This window comes from Patiria miniata, unplaced genomic scaffold (genome assembly GCF_015706575.1).
Source record: "Patiria miniata isolate m_02_andy unplaced genomic scaffold, ASM1570657v1 HiC_scaffold_5, whole genome shotgun sequence".
NCBI classification, from domain to species: Eukaryota; Metazoa; Echinodermata; class Asteroidea; order Valvatida; family Asterinidae; genus Patiria; species Patiria miniata.
In genome coordinates this window covers 47,959-63,603 of record NW_024037072.1, presented here as the reverse complement: position 1 = coordinate 63,603, position 15,645 = coordinate 47,959, and the positions used below count along the sequence as shown (strand labels likewise).

Here is a 15,645-nt window from a genome sequence, read left to right as displayed (position 1 = left end):
GACATGGTAGTGAATTCCACTGATCATTAATTTATTCCACAAAAAATACAACAAAATGAATGCCAAGTAAATATAGTACCCCCCCCCCCCCGAAAAAAAGAAAAATATCCTAAAAACTTTAGACATGGGTAACTTGTACAGACTGCAGAGCTGTTATTTTCTGCACTCTTGCGCTTTTTTCATAGCAGTTTGCAATGCATGTTTTATACGTGGCCAGGGCACATCACTCTAAACTGATTACCACTGCATACACATAATAGATCAAAGCCCTCTTTGATGGCAAAAGCATTGTGCTACCTATTGTTTACATATAATCAATCACTGAATTGTTGCTTTGTAAAATAGTGTACACAATGGTTTCTCCATTGAAGAGGGCCTCGTGAGTGTATAGTGATCTCGTGCAAGGATTACCCAACAACCAAAAGTAGACACCGTTACTGAGGTGGCATTAATTTCACTCTGGCGCAGGTGGTGAACATACATACACTTGTTGCTTCATTAACCAATGGGATTGTCATACTATAATTTTATTCCAGGGTTCACACAGAAACCTTAAAATGGAAACTTCATGAGTTTTCCAGGACACAATTAGGGCTTTAATGACCCAATTCCTGCAATAGGCTTTAGGCATCTTAGCAGCAAGTCCACTAAGCATCACAATGATGCATTGAACATGCATCAAGTAAGGAGAAAACATGCATAAAGAGGAAGAACATGTATAGTACATTTGTAAATAGGAATGCAAACTGGAAGCTTAAAGACAGCCGTAGCCAAATATTATTCTTGGAATAAAAACTTCCCATTACTCCTTGTAAAATAAAAATGCCATAAATTTTCCATGATGGCTTTAAATTCCAGGGGTTCCCCATGACTGTGGGAATCCTGATTTCAAATTAAGGATGCATTAGAGAGAGGTGCCACCTCTCATGTCTGCAATTCTGCTTCCCTCTTAAAAAGAAGTTTAAACAGAAAACACATATCATAGAAATCCATCAGTGCTGTAAATTCTGTAGATTCATGAAAAATACACAATGCATTATTTAAGCAGCCTGTCCTCAAAAAGTAAAATACTGCACATGAAACAACAAAAACAAATCATCTACACTTGACTACACATATACATGTACATATACACTCAAAGTCTGTACAACCTTAACAGTCCTGAATCCTCCAATTGTCATACCATTTTGCACACCCCCTGGCAAAAAAAGTCTAAGGTTTCTGGTCTGCACGCGTCGCCGTAGCCGTATGTGTTGGCAAAATTAAAACGTTTTTTTTTCTTCAAAATAAGATGATGTATCAAAACTGCCAAACTCACTGGTTAGACTGGAATCCTGCTGCTGCACAATTTTAACTTGTTTTTAGATGGGGTTACAATCGAGTATAAGCTTTATGTGGCCTCTCTGGGCTCCCGTATATTTTGCACTAAATTTGGTTGGGCATCATTTGCAGACGGTGTTGTAATTTTGTACTTGTGCATCTGGAAGCCAGACTGAAGAAGCAATGATCGTGTATCTGTACCCTGTAAATGCTTTTCAAATAGCGCACATATGTAAGGGTGCAGACTAATGACCAGCCTGGCAGCTCATGCATGATGTCGATGTATGGTCTAACATTACTACCGTTTGTTCTGTCATTTGTCTTGACTATCCAAATTTCCCGAAGACTGTTCGTGTCAGTCGAGATCGTAAGTGGGTGCAGAATTCTCAAGCCCTATGGCCTTACTGAGGTCACCTCAAGCTCCACTCTGAAGGATATTTTTGAGAGTTTTAAGGGGGTCGAAGCGTCATCCACAACATCAGCCGTCATTTGAAGGAAAAAAATGGGGGAAAAAAAAACCCCCGCATCGCCGCATTACTTTGGGGGCAAGCTCCATACCAGAAACAAGAGATTTTTTTGGGGGGGGGGCCCTAATCCAAGGACTACAAAGAAAAACCATTACTTATTGTTACTATGCTGGCATGCACTCAATGCAACTTTGACCAATGGGGTTGCAGAAATCACATATGCATCTCAATGTTAAGAACGACACCAGTAATGACTTCAAACCGTAGTAGCTGGATATTACATTTACTAACTTAAGCCCGGTTCATACTTCACGCGAAAGCGAGGCGAAATTCGTGACATCAACAATACGTTCAAAGCGCGTCCACCATTGTTGACGACATGAATTTCGCTTCGCACTTGCTTTCGCGTGGAGTATGAACCGGGCTTCAAGCAAATTGTTTATTCCAAGGTCAGCATGCCTATTTCTGTGCTGACTGCTGAGGGTCTCCGTAAAATTGAAAACTTTTTTAGGCTCTATTAGCAGACAAATTGTGTGCTTAGCAGCGCTAAAAAATTGAGCAAATACATGCACAAAAGCCTGGCTGATACAGCCTCAGCAAGAAATAAGCATGATTCAGTTATCATCATCACTGTCTGATCTTCGTCTCCTCTTGCGCTTGCGGTGTTTTTTTGATTTTTTTCTCTTCTCTGAGTGGGATGTCTGAAAAAAAAAATAGTTTCAGCATTAAGACTTGAACACAACTTGGGGGGGGGGAATGAACTATTACTATTGCAATATCAAGACGACTTTTCATACATATTCATGGCGTATCTGTATTCATCCCATTATGATAATGATTTTGTCAAATCTTATTTGTCTTTGTTTAGGTTTAGTCAGGTCATTTTCTCAATTCGTTAGGGATTCAAAACTAAAAAAACAAACAGTTTTGATGCTTTTGGGGTGTAGCACTCTTGAAAAATAAGTTTTCATTCCAAAGTATTGCTTTGCAATATGAAATGAGGAAAGTTGTCAGCTTTCCACAGAGAAATTGGCTTATTATGAGTAACAATATTTACCCTCCTACGCAAACATACATTCTGTGCCAAGTTGTTCTTGCAGTCAAAATCAATCAAGCGACTGTTTTCACCAGTTAAGAGCTCTCAGCCTACATAAAGTAGGATTGACTGGCTGTGACTGTTTATGTAACTTTATACAGCTATGCTTTGAATGTAGGTGATTGATAAGACAGCTGTGCCTACCAGTTGCCTGTTTTTTGTCTGTTCACAGAATTCGGCTAATCAGAGTACTTGCTTGAAATAATTATCATCCGACTGTTGATGACTCGCCTGCGTAAAAGGCATGGCAGGTGAAGTGGATGGACTTTTTGACTGTCTGTGACTGTTCAAACAGTACGAGGGTAAATGTTTTTTTCGATCCTCATGAATTAGCAAAAATAGAGAACAATAATTACCGACGGTCCATCGCTTTCATCATCTGAGGAACTGTAGTCATGTCGTCGCTTTCTTTGCTTCTTCTTCTTCTTGCTCTTTCTTCTTTTATCTCTTGTCTGTTGGTGAACATGCAGCGATGTATGTGATGATGTGTTTGGAGATAAAAAATGAAGGAGAAAATAATAAGTTGATGGTAATGATACTAACTTTGGATTGTTTCATGGGGAAAGAAGTGCGACATTGGCTAAACACTTGACATAAAACGCTGTCTAGAGGTTGGCAACATACTGTCAGGTTATCAGCGTTTTCTGGATGCTAAATAATTTCTTAATCAGACATTCAGATTTAGTCAAAATTTGTAGGTTTCCCCTCCCACCAATTTTTGACTGCGAGCATGAATAAACCCAAAACTGTATCTCTATGATATTACTCAAGTTAAAGCATTCATTCAGATTACATATACTAGTATATGTAATGGAATCTGTTCTGGACTGCTCAAGTAACAGCAATTACATAAAAATGTATGTATTAAACAGGTGCTATGAAAAACTGCTAACATGACTGGCTCCCTTTACTAGTACATTTAGTGACATTTCACACTACCAACGACCAATAAAAACCTTCACTGGTGAGAATTATAAGTTGTGCTACTGTTTTGCATGTACTTCACCCAAACTTGGAGAACATAGGAATCAACTTAGATTAAACTGCATGCAAGGGTGGACTAAACACTCTGATCTATCTAACGTAGCTCTGTGTATACCTCCTGAGGATTTGAAATGAAGCCAGTTATGAATATTACTTTGATTCCATGTATATCATGAAAGTCACTGTGGTAAGCAAAACACTGAAATACCCATATACATGTATTATTATTATAAATGCTTACCTCTGTTTCTGCATCTTGCTCACTGTCAGACAACGATGATGAAGATGAGGAAGAGGAAGGGGAGGAGGACTTGAAAGAGGAAACAACAAACCAAAACACACAGAAAGAGACGGGCAAATATGTTAGACAATAAATATGGCTTGAACCTTTGCATGGCAGATGAGATAAAGTAGAAAGATTGTCGGTAACACCCTGTGGAAAGTAATCTGTTCTTGGAATTAGTGTGGTTCTGAAAAGAATGGATTGGTCCAGTGTGAAGCTTGACGTTTTTGACGGTGTGCTCTGTCCGTCCTCGGGAGGGTGAGACAATACTCATTGAATCAGTCTATTCCGAGCCATGACATTACATTATTTGGTTCTACAATTCCAAATTGTGTTTCATCTTCTTGGGTAAAATTTTTAATTTTTTGTTGTTGCAACACTCACACAACTGTGGTACCCGATGCTTTTTCAGATAAAAACGACCAACAGGCGCCAAGGTTGGCTATCAGGCATTGTCAGGTGGTGCAGACGTCTGCACTGCTAAGCACACACCTAAGCAGGAACTCATGGGTTTCAGTCCATCTGAGAAAGCTTGTGACTTTTGTACTCCCACAATGCTCAAGAAGCACTGATTTTAAAATTGGCCACTGAAAGCAAAACATAGTACTAAAGACTTTTTACAAATTTCTCTTAAAGATAAACCCCCCAACTGTTCCCTTGATAACTTCCACGAATCCACCTGCATGAATTATGACCAGCATTGCACATCATGAACTCACCCTCTCCTGTTTCTTCTTCTTAGATCGCTTTTTCTGAAACAGGAAGAGAAAGAACAAATAATCATACAAACTGAAACAAAATGAGCATATATAATTTTATAATGAATAGATAAAATAATAAATCTTTTCTACAGTGTGTGTATATGAGTTTGCTTCTGCATTCAATAGAGGACACTGAACAATAGAGGACAATAGGGTCCCCAATTCCCGAGAGGTCTTAAAGTTGGATTCGTGTACAAAACATATGGGAGGTCTTCCTAAAAAGTACAAACAAAAGAGGGACAATGGGGGGTCCCCAATTGCAGACAAATACCCACTTATATGAGTGTACATGAGTGTAAGCCAGGATTTTAAAGAGCGGTGCAAACCACCCCCAAAACCTCACATATGGACGATTGAACCAAGGCTCTCGATCGGGTCCAGCTGATTTGCATAAAAGAGTGGCCGCATGAGGTCGCTGTTCGCGCTGTATTTTTACATGCACTGCATATAGCACGTGAGGATATGCCGCCGATTGATTACCGCTTACGGGACGAATAATGACGAGAGCCTTGACCAAGGCTATGCAAAGGTTAACAGTGCCCATTTTTTGTAGTTATTGTTTTGTTTGGCATGAAAATTCAAATACACTCAGTCAACAGTGGTCCAGAACTGCCAAAATTCAAAACAAGTGGTCCCAAATATCTACCTTTAATAATTATGTACATGTTAGGTGTAATCAATTGTCAGTGTTGCATACGTATATGGGAATATTTCTTCAGAGTTTGAGTGCATGTTTATCTTCATATTATGTATTTACATAAGGTTGAGTGTGCATAAATGAATGTAAATGAGTATCAGCGCTATGACAGATATAGGGTCAGAGAACACTTTTTTTCCCTTACAACATTTAAGGCAGGATTACCTTCATTTACATATTTATACACGTGCTTAAAAATTGGGCCAAACACAAGGAGGTAGAATTGACAGGGGGCAAAGAAACCACTACAATTTCAGACGCTTTAAGTGTTGACTGTCATTAGTTAACACTTAATGAAGATAAGTTTGTTAGTCTATGATACTATGACATTGCTCAAGTGACTTGCCTCTTTCTTCTTCTTCTTTGACTTGTTCAGCACCTTCTCTCTGTGTTTCTTCAGCTCGTCTCTGAATTGCTAGAAACCGCAACAAAACAAAAGACGATCATGAAATACTTCTAAATTACCAATCAGAAATTTAAACCCACTAAATTATGTCCAAAGATCCGTTTTCTTAAAATATTACTGAATTTAATGCAAGTTCAAATGAAAGTGGTTACTGCCAAATTGGGCTTGATCTTGTTAAAAAAGCCCTGTGAACACAAAAATTATTTTCACCATTATTATACAAACTGTTAACAGTCGGTTTAGTTTAGCAGTAGTAATGATACTGAAATGCAGTACTGAGACATTCCTCCTTACATCACTCATGTTTTTCTCCCACTCAGCCAAAGTGTTGGATCCTCCTTGTTTCTTGCTCATCATATCCTTCCATTCCTCCCTTAAAATAGACAAGGAAATAAGTAAAGACAAATAATACGACTTTCAAAGAAATGGCCTAATAAACCATACATGCGTTGTAGGTACCTGAGAGGATGTTCTTTGTTATATAGTTTCAATAAATGCACAACTTGTTAGCTCATGTGTCTATCCCAGCGATGCAAAACCACTGTCCTCTGACTCAGTTTACTGGTCACCAAGCTCAGAAGAAATACTTTGTTACACCTTTATGCCTACCCCCTACTGAGGTAGATCTCGTCATGATAAATGATGTCAAGTTTACAAGGTTGTTTTACAAAGTTTCAGTAACTCACCATGTTGGTCTGGGTCTGTTCAAGTAGTCCCTTATGGAGGGTCCTGATTGCTGTGTGGGCCCCGAGGCTCTCGCTGCGGCTATTGGGTTAACATACGCCTGACAAAAGAATTGAGTAATGCATACCTACTTCAAGGGTTATACGTGTATAGGCATTTTCAGAGAGGTAAGTTGAGTCTGACATTTTGTCTGAAAGTTGGGAAGGGAAAAGTATGTTATACACACATATACATGTACAGTGCTTGATACGTCATTTACAATTTGATCAAAGTCTGAAATCTGGTAATAGGCCTAGCAGGACTTACATTGTACATCCCTTCATTTTGTTTTGTTCCCTCCCCCTTTTCCCTTTAAAAAAAGTTCTGAGAATGATATCTTAGCCGTTACCCTCCTTTTCATCTCCAAGCACAAGGCCGACTACCAACTAATATGGACAATACAGCCAATTTGGCCTATGTCTCATTTAAACAAGGCAACATTTAGTTGTGATTCTTATTGTTTCATAACTAGCCTACTCACTGCTAGTGACTGCTACATTGAATGTAGCAGATCAGACTGAGAACCAGTGCAGAAAAGCAAGCTTGCAAAGTCACTTTGCATTCTCGTTGTCTAGCTTTCCGAGACTCGACAACGCACAAGACCAAAATTGAACTCACTTGCGGCGCCTAAAAGCGGTGTGGCACCCACATACATCGCGCACGCAGATTTTTTTCGATGTCATCACGTGATGCATACATTTACATAATTAACAAAACAAAATGGAAGACAGCCGTTGGAATTGGCGTTTTTTTTACGGACAAGCCACCGTGATCGTCAAGATTTTTCACATTTGTTTTTTTTGTGGTCTGTTTCAAGTCGATCATTAGGCTTCATGAAAATGAATGACTGCTGAATGTATAAGGTATGTAAATGAAATCTGGGGTGGGATATTAGAGGTGAAAATGGACAATTTTTGAGAGGCCATTTTTTTAGGCCAGGGTCTCTTGCTACCACATTCTAACGAACAGGTTATGTCTCCAGTGCGCTACATGTGAATGAATATGATTATTAATGAGCATGTCAGCTGGAGTCAAGCTAGTCCCGTGCAAATGGCAATTCGTGGATTATCTCAGAATGTACACATATCTATGTAAGTGAATGACATTATGCGAGTGCAATTTCAGCTTATAAAAGCTCAGCGGATGCGAAAGTGTAAAATTGAACACGGACACCCACGACTTGTCATGCTTGTCAGCTTGTGTGGCCTCCGTATTGCTGCGCTGTAGTACCGAGGCCACACAAGTGGGCCTACTTGCGGACGTGCATTTCCGACACTGATTTTTTTTCTCAAGCAAAACCCGGCTGAAATCGGTCCTTGTTCTTATATTATAAGTACATTAAATATCATTTTAGGAGTAAAGACTTCTTACAACTCTTGTGTCACGTTTGCCCATTTTGCCGCCTTTCCACTCCGTAGATTTTTCAACAGAGTCTCGAAGCAGAATCCAACTTCCAAGTCAAGAGACTGGTGCGTGAGCTTGTTCTGATACTAGACCGTCGCGTCGACCCGGCCGTGTGACTACATGTACAATAGCCAAACTATTGTGATCCACGGTTACTAGCTCGAGTGACCGTTCTAGCCGAATTTCGGCTACATTGGACAGAATATTAATGCATACAAAAATGAGTTGTACAGAAAATCCAGCAGACTATTTCTTTCGGCAGAAATATGTAGATGAAGGACAATCAAAAAGATTAAGAGAAATAACTATGGGCACATTTGGTTTGAAAAACCTTCGTTTTTTGAAAGATCCCTGAAACAAACCCTTATATTATATGTTTTGGCTGTTAAAGGGAATATACATCATTTGCTTTTGCTGTAATTTTCAGAAATGGATGGAATTGGGGGGTTAGAAATATATAGCAAATATAGTTACACTGACTTTTTGGAGGTTTTGGGTTCGAAAATGCTATAAAAACCAAGAAAAACGATCATTTTCCTGTAGTCTGGTTCCCTGACTCTATATAAGAAGAAACAGAGCAGTTTACATACATTGGGGAATTGTAAGGTCAGGGAACCAGTCTAGCTGGCTCGTACCCGTTCATAGGTTTGTAATCGATTGCAAACAAGTGCAATGGTCAATTGGGTCCAGTATTTGAAAAAAAAGCCAGTTGTTTCCAACGCTGATCGGCCGATCAGCGTTGGAAATTGATACAAAAATACCACTTTTCTTGAAAATGACAGTATACCAGGTGCCATAATTTTACAGGATGCTTTAGACTGTCATTTACCAACATCCTATTAAGGTATTTCGCAAAAACTTGGTACTTTTATTTTTCGATGTTTGCAAATGTTGTATATTCCCTTTAAACACCCCCCCCTTGCCATGTAAAAATATGGAGGGAAAAGAGAGTTATGTGACCGAGCGCGGAACAATGACAAATTATGTGTATGTTCAAGTCTCAACTTTAAGCTTTGAATACAGAAGACACTTTATAAGAGCAAGAGTATATAGGCCTACATGTATTTGAAACAAATGAAACAAAATATCCCCTCGTAATTTTACAAATTTCTGCTAAAAAAATCAGGGGAAAGTGGCCAGGAAACGCCTCAGATTGCACCACAGAGTATCTACGATCCAAAATTTCCCGGACCCCACGCCGTAACTAAGTGCTTCGCGCTCCGCGCTCGCATTAGTCCTCCGGCCAAATTCCCTGCAATAATTTCACCCTAGCGGTGCCCCCACCTTATTTGTACCTTCAGCAGCGAATGGCTCTACAAGTGGCCTAAATCCCTTTCCAAAATAGAAAATTGTGAAAAAATACGGAGATGTCTAAAACGTTTTCTAAACGGTGGAAGTGGCCGGGAATCGCCTCAGATTGCACCACACAGCATCTAAAATCCAATTTTTTTCGGGGCCCTTAGCTTAAGCGGGCCCCGGACCCCATGCCGTAAGGGCTTCGCGCTCCGCGCTCGAAGGTCCTGGACCCTTCATTACAATTCTAGGCCCCCCCCCCTGGCAAATGGCAGTTTGAATCCGCCCCTGTGACCAGAGCGCATATGTATCCTGTATCTGAAGTTTGGCCTTAGGGGTGGGGCGGTTTACACAAAGATTCCAAACGGATGAGAATCATGAGATCCAGGGGACGAAGCTGAGTAATTTTAGCCAATTACAAGAACAGATCCTAGCACTTCCGCAGCCCGTGCAACTTTTTTTCTTGAATTTCTTCTTTTTTGTTTGTTTAAATGCTGTTGAGGGAGGGGACTGCCCACAAGGCCCCACATTGACCCCTTTACTAATACATTCATCATATCTAGCACTGTGGACTGGTTCTGCCCATACTGTGTGTACAAGCTGCCATTTTCATCATGCTCTGACACTTCATTCCATGAGGAGTTTGGCAGCGATCATGAGCTCAATTCTACAGTGGAACCTGATAATAACTTGAACAACTATCCTTTGGACTTCCCTGCATCTTCAAAGACTTACAGGAATTCCATCTCCGGTCTACTTCTCAACGCTCGTAGTATCTGTAGTAAGCAACAGGACATGCAGTCATTTCTGGAGCTTCATCCTGTGGACATTGTCTGCATCACAGAGACATGGCTGTCAGCAAATAATGTTCTTAACATACCTGGATATTCCACTATCCGACGTGACCGGAATAACCGAGGTGGTGGCATCATGGCAATAGTGAAGGATTCGTTGCTTCCGGCTCATCTCGACCACCTTAGCCCCACTGACATCGAGGTAACTTTCTTATCACTGACCCTAAGACACTCAAAATGGCTTGTTGGAATTGTGTACCGTCCCCCAAACTCAGATGTAACATTTTTCGATAAACTTCAAGATGTCTGTGACAACCTCCAATCAGATCTTCGTAACTTTGAAGGAATGTTACTGCTAGGCGACTTCAATATAAACTGGTGTACAGAATCTTCCTCACTGACGAATTTGCAAGGAGTAATCAACTCGATAGGCCTCATTCAACTGGTTGATGAAGTGACCCGCCCATCAAATAATTCTTCATCGTCTGGGACTATCATCGATCTTATTTTCACAAACCGGCAGGAGAAATTCCGTTCAGTAGAAACAGTAGCAAATCCAGTCAGCAGCGATCACCACGCAGTGTTTTTCTCATTTGTTGCAAACAGAACTCCCCCTGAACCCAAAATCCTCCGCTCATTTATGCAATACAAGAAAGCTGACTTCTCACATTTGGAGACACTTTTACATCTTGCGCCATGGACTGCATTCATGAAGGACAGTGATCCCACGGAGTCATGGGAGGGGTTCATGGACATACTGGATGCAGCAATTCGAGACAGCATCCCCAGGAAGACATGCAATCGTCGCATGTCCCCATGGATAACACCTGCACTGAAACGCCTCATCAAACAGAAACAAAAGCTCTTCGTCAAGGCCAAATCGAACGGTGACAGCAGTGACTGGAGCAGGTATAAACTTATCCGTAATGAGGTGAAAAACAAAACTAAGAAGGAGTACTGGGAATACATCAATGACTTGTTTGCTCTACCGGACAACAAACGTAGCTTTTGGAGCTTTGTTAAGGACCAAAGGAAATCCAAATGCCCACCTGCGTTCAGGACAGCCGAGACACAGCTCCACAAGCCTGCCGATATTTGTCATGCATTCAACAAGTTCTTCACCTCTGTCCATACTCCAACAGGGGTTCCTGCAGAGACCCCACCATCTTGTGACTTCCCAATTCCAGAGATTCACCCCACAACAGTGAACCTTGGCTGGCTTGTTAAGTCGCTGTCCAACTTAAATCCTCATAAAGCACCAGGTCACGACGCTATACCACCAAGGATTTTAAAAGCGACTGCATCATCAATTGCTCCGCCTCTGATGCGATTGATGAACTCATCCCTAACTACTGGCGTTGTCCCAGCAGATTGGAAACTCTCACAAATAACTCCGGTTTTCAAGTCTGGCAGTCGTACCGATATCAAGAATTACCGTCCAGTAGCGTTGACATCAATCATCTGCAAGTTGTTGGAGAGGGCTGTCGCTGACAACATCAACGACCATGTAACATCACTCTGCCTCGGCAACCCCCAGCAACATGGTTTCACTGCCTCCAAATCATGTGTCACCCAGCTTGCAAACACAATCCATGATTGGGCAACTATCTTGGATAAACCGCACCCTCCTCGACTCGATGTAATTTTCCTCGATTTCAGTAAGGCTTTCGATGTTATGCCTCACCATATGGTACTTAACAAACTTGCCGGCAACTTCAATATTCGTGGATCGACATGGACCTGGATAAAGTCCTTTCTAATAGGTCGTCAACAACGAGTTGCGTATCGGGGATGCTACTCCGAGTGGGCACCAGTTACTTCAGGTGTTCCTCAGGGCAGTGTTCTTGGCCCCCTCCTGTTTAATTTGTTTATTAATGACATTTCTCATGACTTATCCACAAACTGTGCACTCTTTGCGGATGATACACTCCTCTATCAGCCAATCCACTCACCCCAAGATGAACTCACCCTCCAGTCGGACCTGACTGCACTTGAACAATGGAGCAATCTCAATGGTATGCAGCTGAATATCAAGAAAACCAAGGTCATGCACATATCCAGATCCCGGAAACCAGCAGTTCTTCCAAGTTACATTCTTCACGGTCAATCGCTCAATGTTACACCTACATTCAAATATCTTGGGGTAATCATCAACGACTCACTGAACTGGAACGATCACGTCGATGCCACTGTCTCAAAGGCCAATAAGACATTAGGCTTTATCTGGCACATTGCAGGTGGTGCTTCAACCAAGGCCTTGACATCCCTCTATCGTTCACTTGTCTTGCCCGTACTAGAATACGGGTTGCCAGCTTGGTCCCCATACACAGCATCCAATGCAGCCAAACTTGAGAGAGTGCAGAGAAGGGCAAGTAGAATGTGCCTCAAACAGCCCAAAGGTGCAATGTCATATGAAGACAGATTGCATGCTTTGAATTGGATGACTCTAGATTCACGTAGACAGAAGCACATAGTTTCCTTCACAGTTAAAGTCCTGTTTAACTTAGTTGACTGCCAATCAGTGAAGGCCAACACAGTAGTGAACACTCGTCACCAGGATTGTCTCACATTTAGTCACCACTATGCTAGAACTCAAACCCTGAAAAACACACCTAGTCATGTCTTCCCCCGAATCTGGAGTAGTTTGCCATCGCATGTAAGGGACTCTCTATTAATTGATTCATTCACACTGTTTAACACCCGATTATCCGCCCATTATTATGAGTGTTAAAACCTTGAGCTGGAAATAGGCCCCCCCCCAAGTGTTTAACTCTTTTGATCTACTTTAATCTTTTTAAAGTAATTTCATGTGTATATTTTTCCACTGTAAACTGCCATCATTCTTTTATTTCATTGTTATTTTATTTTATATTATTTTCATCTTTTGTGGTTAAGTTTATTTATTCATTTATTTATGTCTGAAATAATGTTGGTTTTCAGGCCTATTTTTCCGGTTGCTTATCGTTTATTATTACTTGTATTTATTTTGTTATTGATACTTTTGTTGTTGCTTTTCTTGTTCATTGGATGGATATTTTTTTTTGACGTAGTTTTTCTCGCATGTCAACTGTATTTTTTACTTTTCTCTATCAGGTTTTTATTGCTTATTATTTATTTTTTATTTCATTTTAAATTATTTTGTTTACTGTATCAATCTTTCGTTCTGTGTTTTTATGTTGTTGTGTGGTTGTTGTTGTCTTGTCTTGTCTTGTCTTGTTTGTTTGTTTGTTTTTTGTTTAGTTTCGTCTTGTTTTGTTTCGTTTTGTCTTGTCTTGTCTTGTCTTGTCTTGTCTCTTGTCTTGACTTGTTTTGTTACATTTTGTTAAGTCTTATCCTGTCTTGTTTTGTTTCTTTGTTTGTTGGGGTGTTTGTTTGTTTGTTAGTTTTGTTTTGGCTTGTTTGTCTGTTTTTTCCCAGTCTTGTATAATCTGCAGTTGTTAGGTTTTTATGCCAGCTATTCTTGCCTATGAGAAAACTGTTGTAACTGTTAATCTTTTAAATCTAATTATCTTTGTTAGTATTATTTTTAAGGCGGTCTTATTTTTCATTGAATTTTATACCAAATTTTTAATATATTTTGTATGTTACATGTACCATTCAAGTTAGGATTGACAGGCTTTCGAGTCACAGTGTTTTATTATACTTTTGTCAATCCTGGCCAGCTTGGATTGGATTGTTTTTGTTTAGTTTTGTTTACTTTTGTGAATTGCTTGTTGTACCTTGTGTTGTACCTGGCCGAATAAATAATAATAATAATAATAATAATAATAATACTCTAAAGACACAGAACATGATTTTTTCCGATTTACTATGCTTTAGCTCAAAAAGATAACTGATGGTCGTGGGTTCCCGGCCCTTCGAGTTTAACCCGTCCAAATATACCCTCTTTTATTTCTGGCGTCAACACAAACTCCCGACTTTTAATTTAGCATTAAGTTTAGCCCACTGATACTATTTTTTATTTCTGGCGCCAACACAATTTGCCATCTTCATTTCTAGCGTCATAAATGATGACATCCAATTTTTAAACACCCCCTTGAAAAAATCCTGCGAACGCCACTGTATACATGTACTGGGTGATTGGCAGGCTTTCGAAGTGGATTTAGCAGAATTTTACATGGTACTACGGTCATCCTGCCATGTAAGACTGTTAGTCGGGTACCCACTGGTGGGACTCCTACCGTTTTGCGCATGCGGAACTCGGGTTACCAGAGTGTCATGCATGTCTTTGATTTTCTGATCATTTTGAAAACATTCGTTGTGACAAAGTTGTGCCGTATTTTACTTCGAATTTGTTGACAATGACAGATTCAACACTCGCGTTAATTCACAGGAAGCCTAACAAGTAAGTGATTTACCTATGGGCAAAATTATACGTGGTTATATGTAGCGGATCAAAAGATATAATGATTTCGCTTGAATTTATGCAAGTTTTCCAACTTGATTTTGTTTTATGCAAATAAGAAGAGTGCTGAAAGGTTAACCAATCACAACGCGGATTTTGCCTAGTTGCTTCCATTTGTGAAAGAAGGGTGAGTACGGAAAACGTAAGAGCAAAATAGCTGTAAGTTCAGATGAAAAATAAGTTCATACACTCAAATAATTTCTTGGAATACTTTTATAAGTAATATTGATATAGGGCCTAAGATAATGTAAAAACAATTACGCAATCACGATCTGGTGGAAAACTAGACTCGCATTTTTTGTTTTTAAATTTTGTGCAAGCATCCAGGCGCGTCGACGCGTCCGGGTAGTAGCCACGCGCGCACTAAAAGGCTGATGATTGGTTGGAATTTTGATACCCTTTTGGGATTATAAAGAGAGATTATTAAGAAATCGAGATTATAAAGAAAAACATAAGAGATTCTTGACAAGTTGGAAAAGGTCCTCGTGGCTTCGCCACTTGCGTGTGTGTTTTCCTGCTCCAGTCGCTTCGCCTTTTCGCCGCTTTGTCTGATGCCGGCAAATTAAGCCACGATATGGCCTTAAGTTGGCGAAAGGCTAGGGTACGAGCGAACGTTTCTGTAGATTCGCCTGTACACAATATTTTTTTTTACACAACTAGCTGTAGTTCTTTGTGCGCTTTCCTATGGAGCATAGTATTACCAGGCTTGAGTGGAGGCTAGTATTATTCAACTTTGTACGGATTTCGGACTCTATTTCCTATAAAAATCCTCTAAAGCCTCGAATCAGAAAAGAAAAAGAAAATTGCTGCTAGTAATAGTATCCGACTAAAAAATAACATGTTTAAGATAAAACTTGCGCGAATGTATGTATGCCTTTCTATGAGAATGTTTTCGGATAGCATTTGTGCGCATTAGCTAACTGCGGTCTTAAACAGCTAGCTGCAGTAGTTGATGTATTTTACATAGGTCACAAGTTACCCAAAATGCCATCCCCACTACCTCCACAATATT

At 40.1% G+C, this 15,645-nt stretch overlaps 1 protein-coding gene across 2 annotated transcripts; it reads right to left on the bottom strand.

The window, feature by feature from the left end:
* Nucleotides 1–1,889: 1,889 nt before the first annotated feature.
* Nucleotides 1,890–8,264, bottom strand: LOC119741995 (protein FAM133-like). 2 transcript variants are annotated; one of them, XM_038217988.1, is made up of 8 exons: nucleotides 8,109–8,264; nucleotides 6,701–6,798; nucleotides 6,309–6,387; nucleotides 5,955–6,023; nucleotides 4,870–4,902; nucleotides 4,109–4,177; nucleotides 3,240–3,335; nucleotides 1,890–2,488 (listed from the first exon to the last, which is right to left on the bottom strand). In XM_038217988.1, the coding sequence occupies exons 1-8, from the start codon at nucleotides 8,130–8,132 to the stop codon at nucleotides 2,402–2,404; spliced, it is 555 nt and encodes a 184-aa protein (XP_038073916.1). In that variant the 5' UTR covers nucleotides 8,133–8,264; the 3' UTR covers nucleotides 1,890–2,401. The 2 variants fall into 2 exon arrangements, with proteins under 2 accessions (XP_038073916.1, XP_038073915.1); XM_038217987.1 differs by having other exon boundaries at nucleotides 6,701–6,825; nucleotides 8,109–8,261.
* Nucleotides 8,265–15,645: the final 7,381 nt, after the last annotated feature.

Coding starts and splice junctions, on each gene's coding strand:
- LOC119741995 (XM_038217987.1), bottom strand. CDS start 8,132: ATGGGCAAACGTGACACAAGAGTT. Junction 4,903..5,954: donor CAAAGAAGAAGAAGAAAGAG/GCAAGTCACTTG, acceptor TTCCTGTTTCAG/AAAAAGCGATCTAAGAAGAA. Junction 3,336..4,108: donor AGCAAGATGCAGAAACAGAG/GTAAGCATTTAT, acceptor GTTCACCAACAG/ACAAGAGATAAAAGAAGAAA.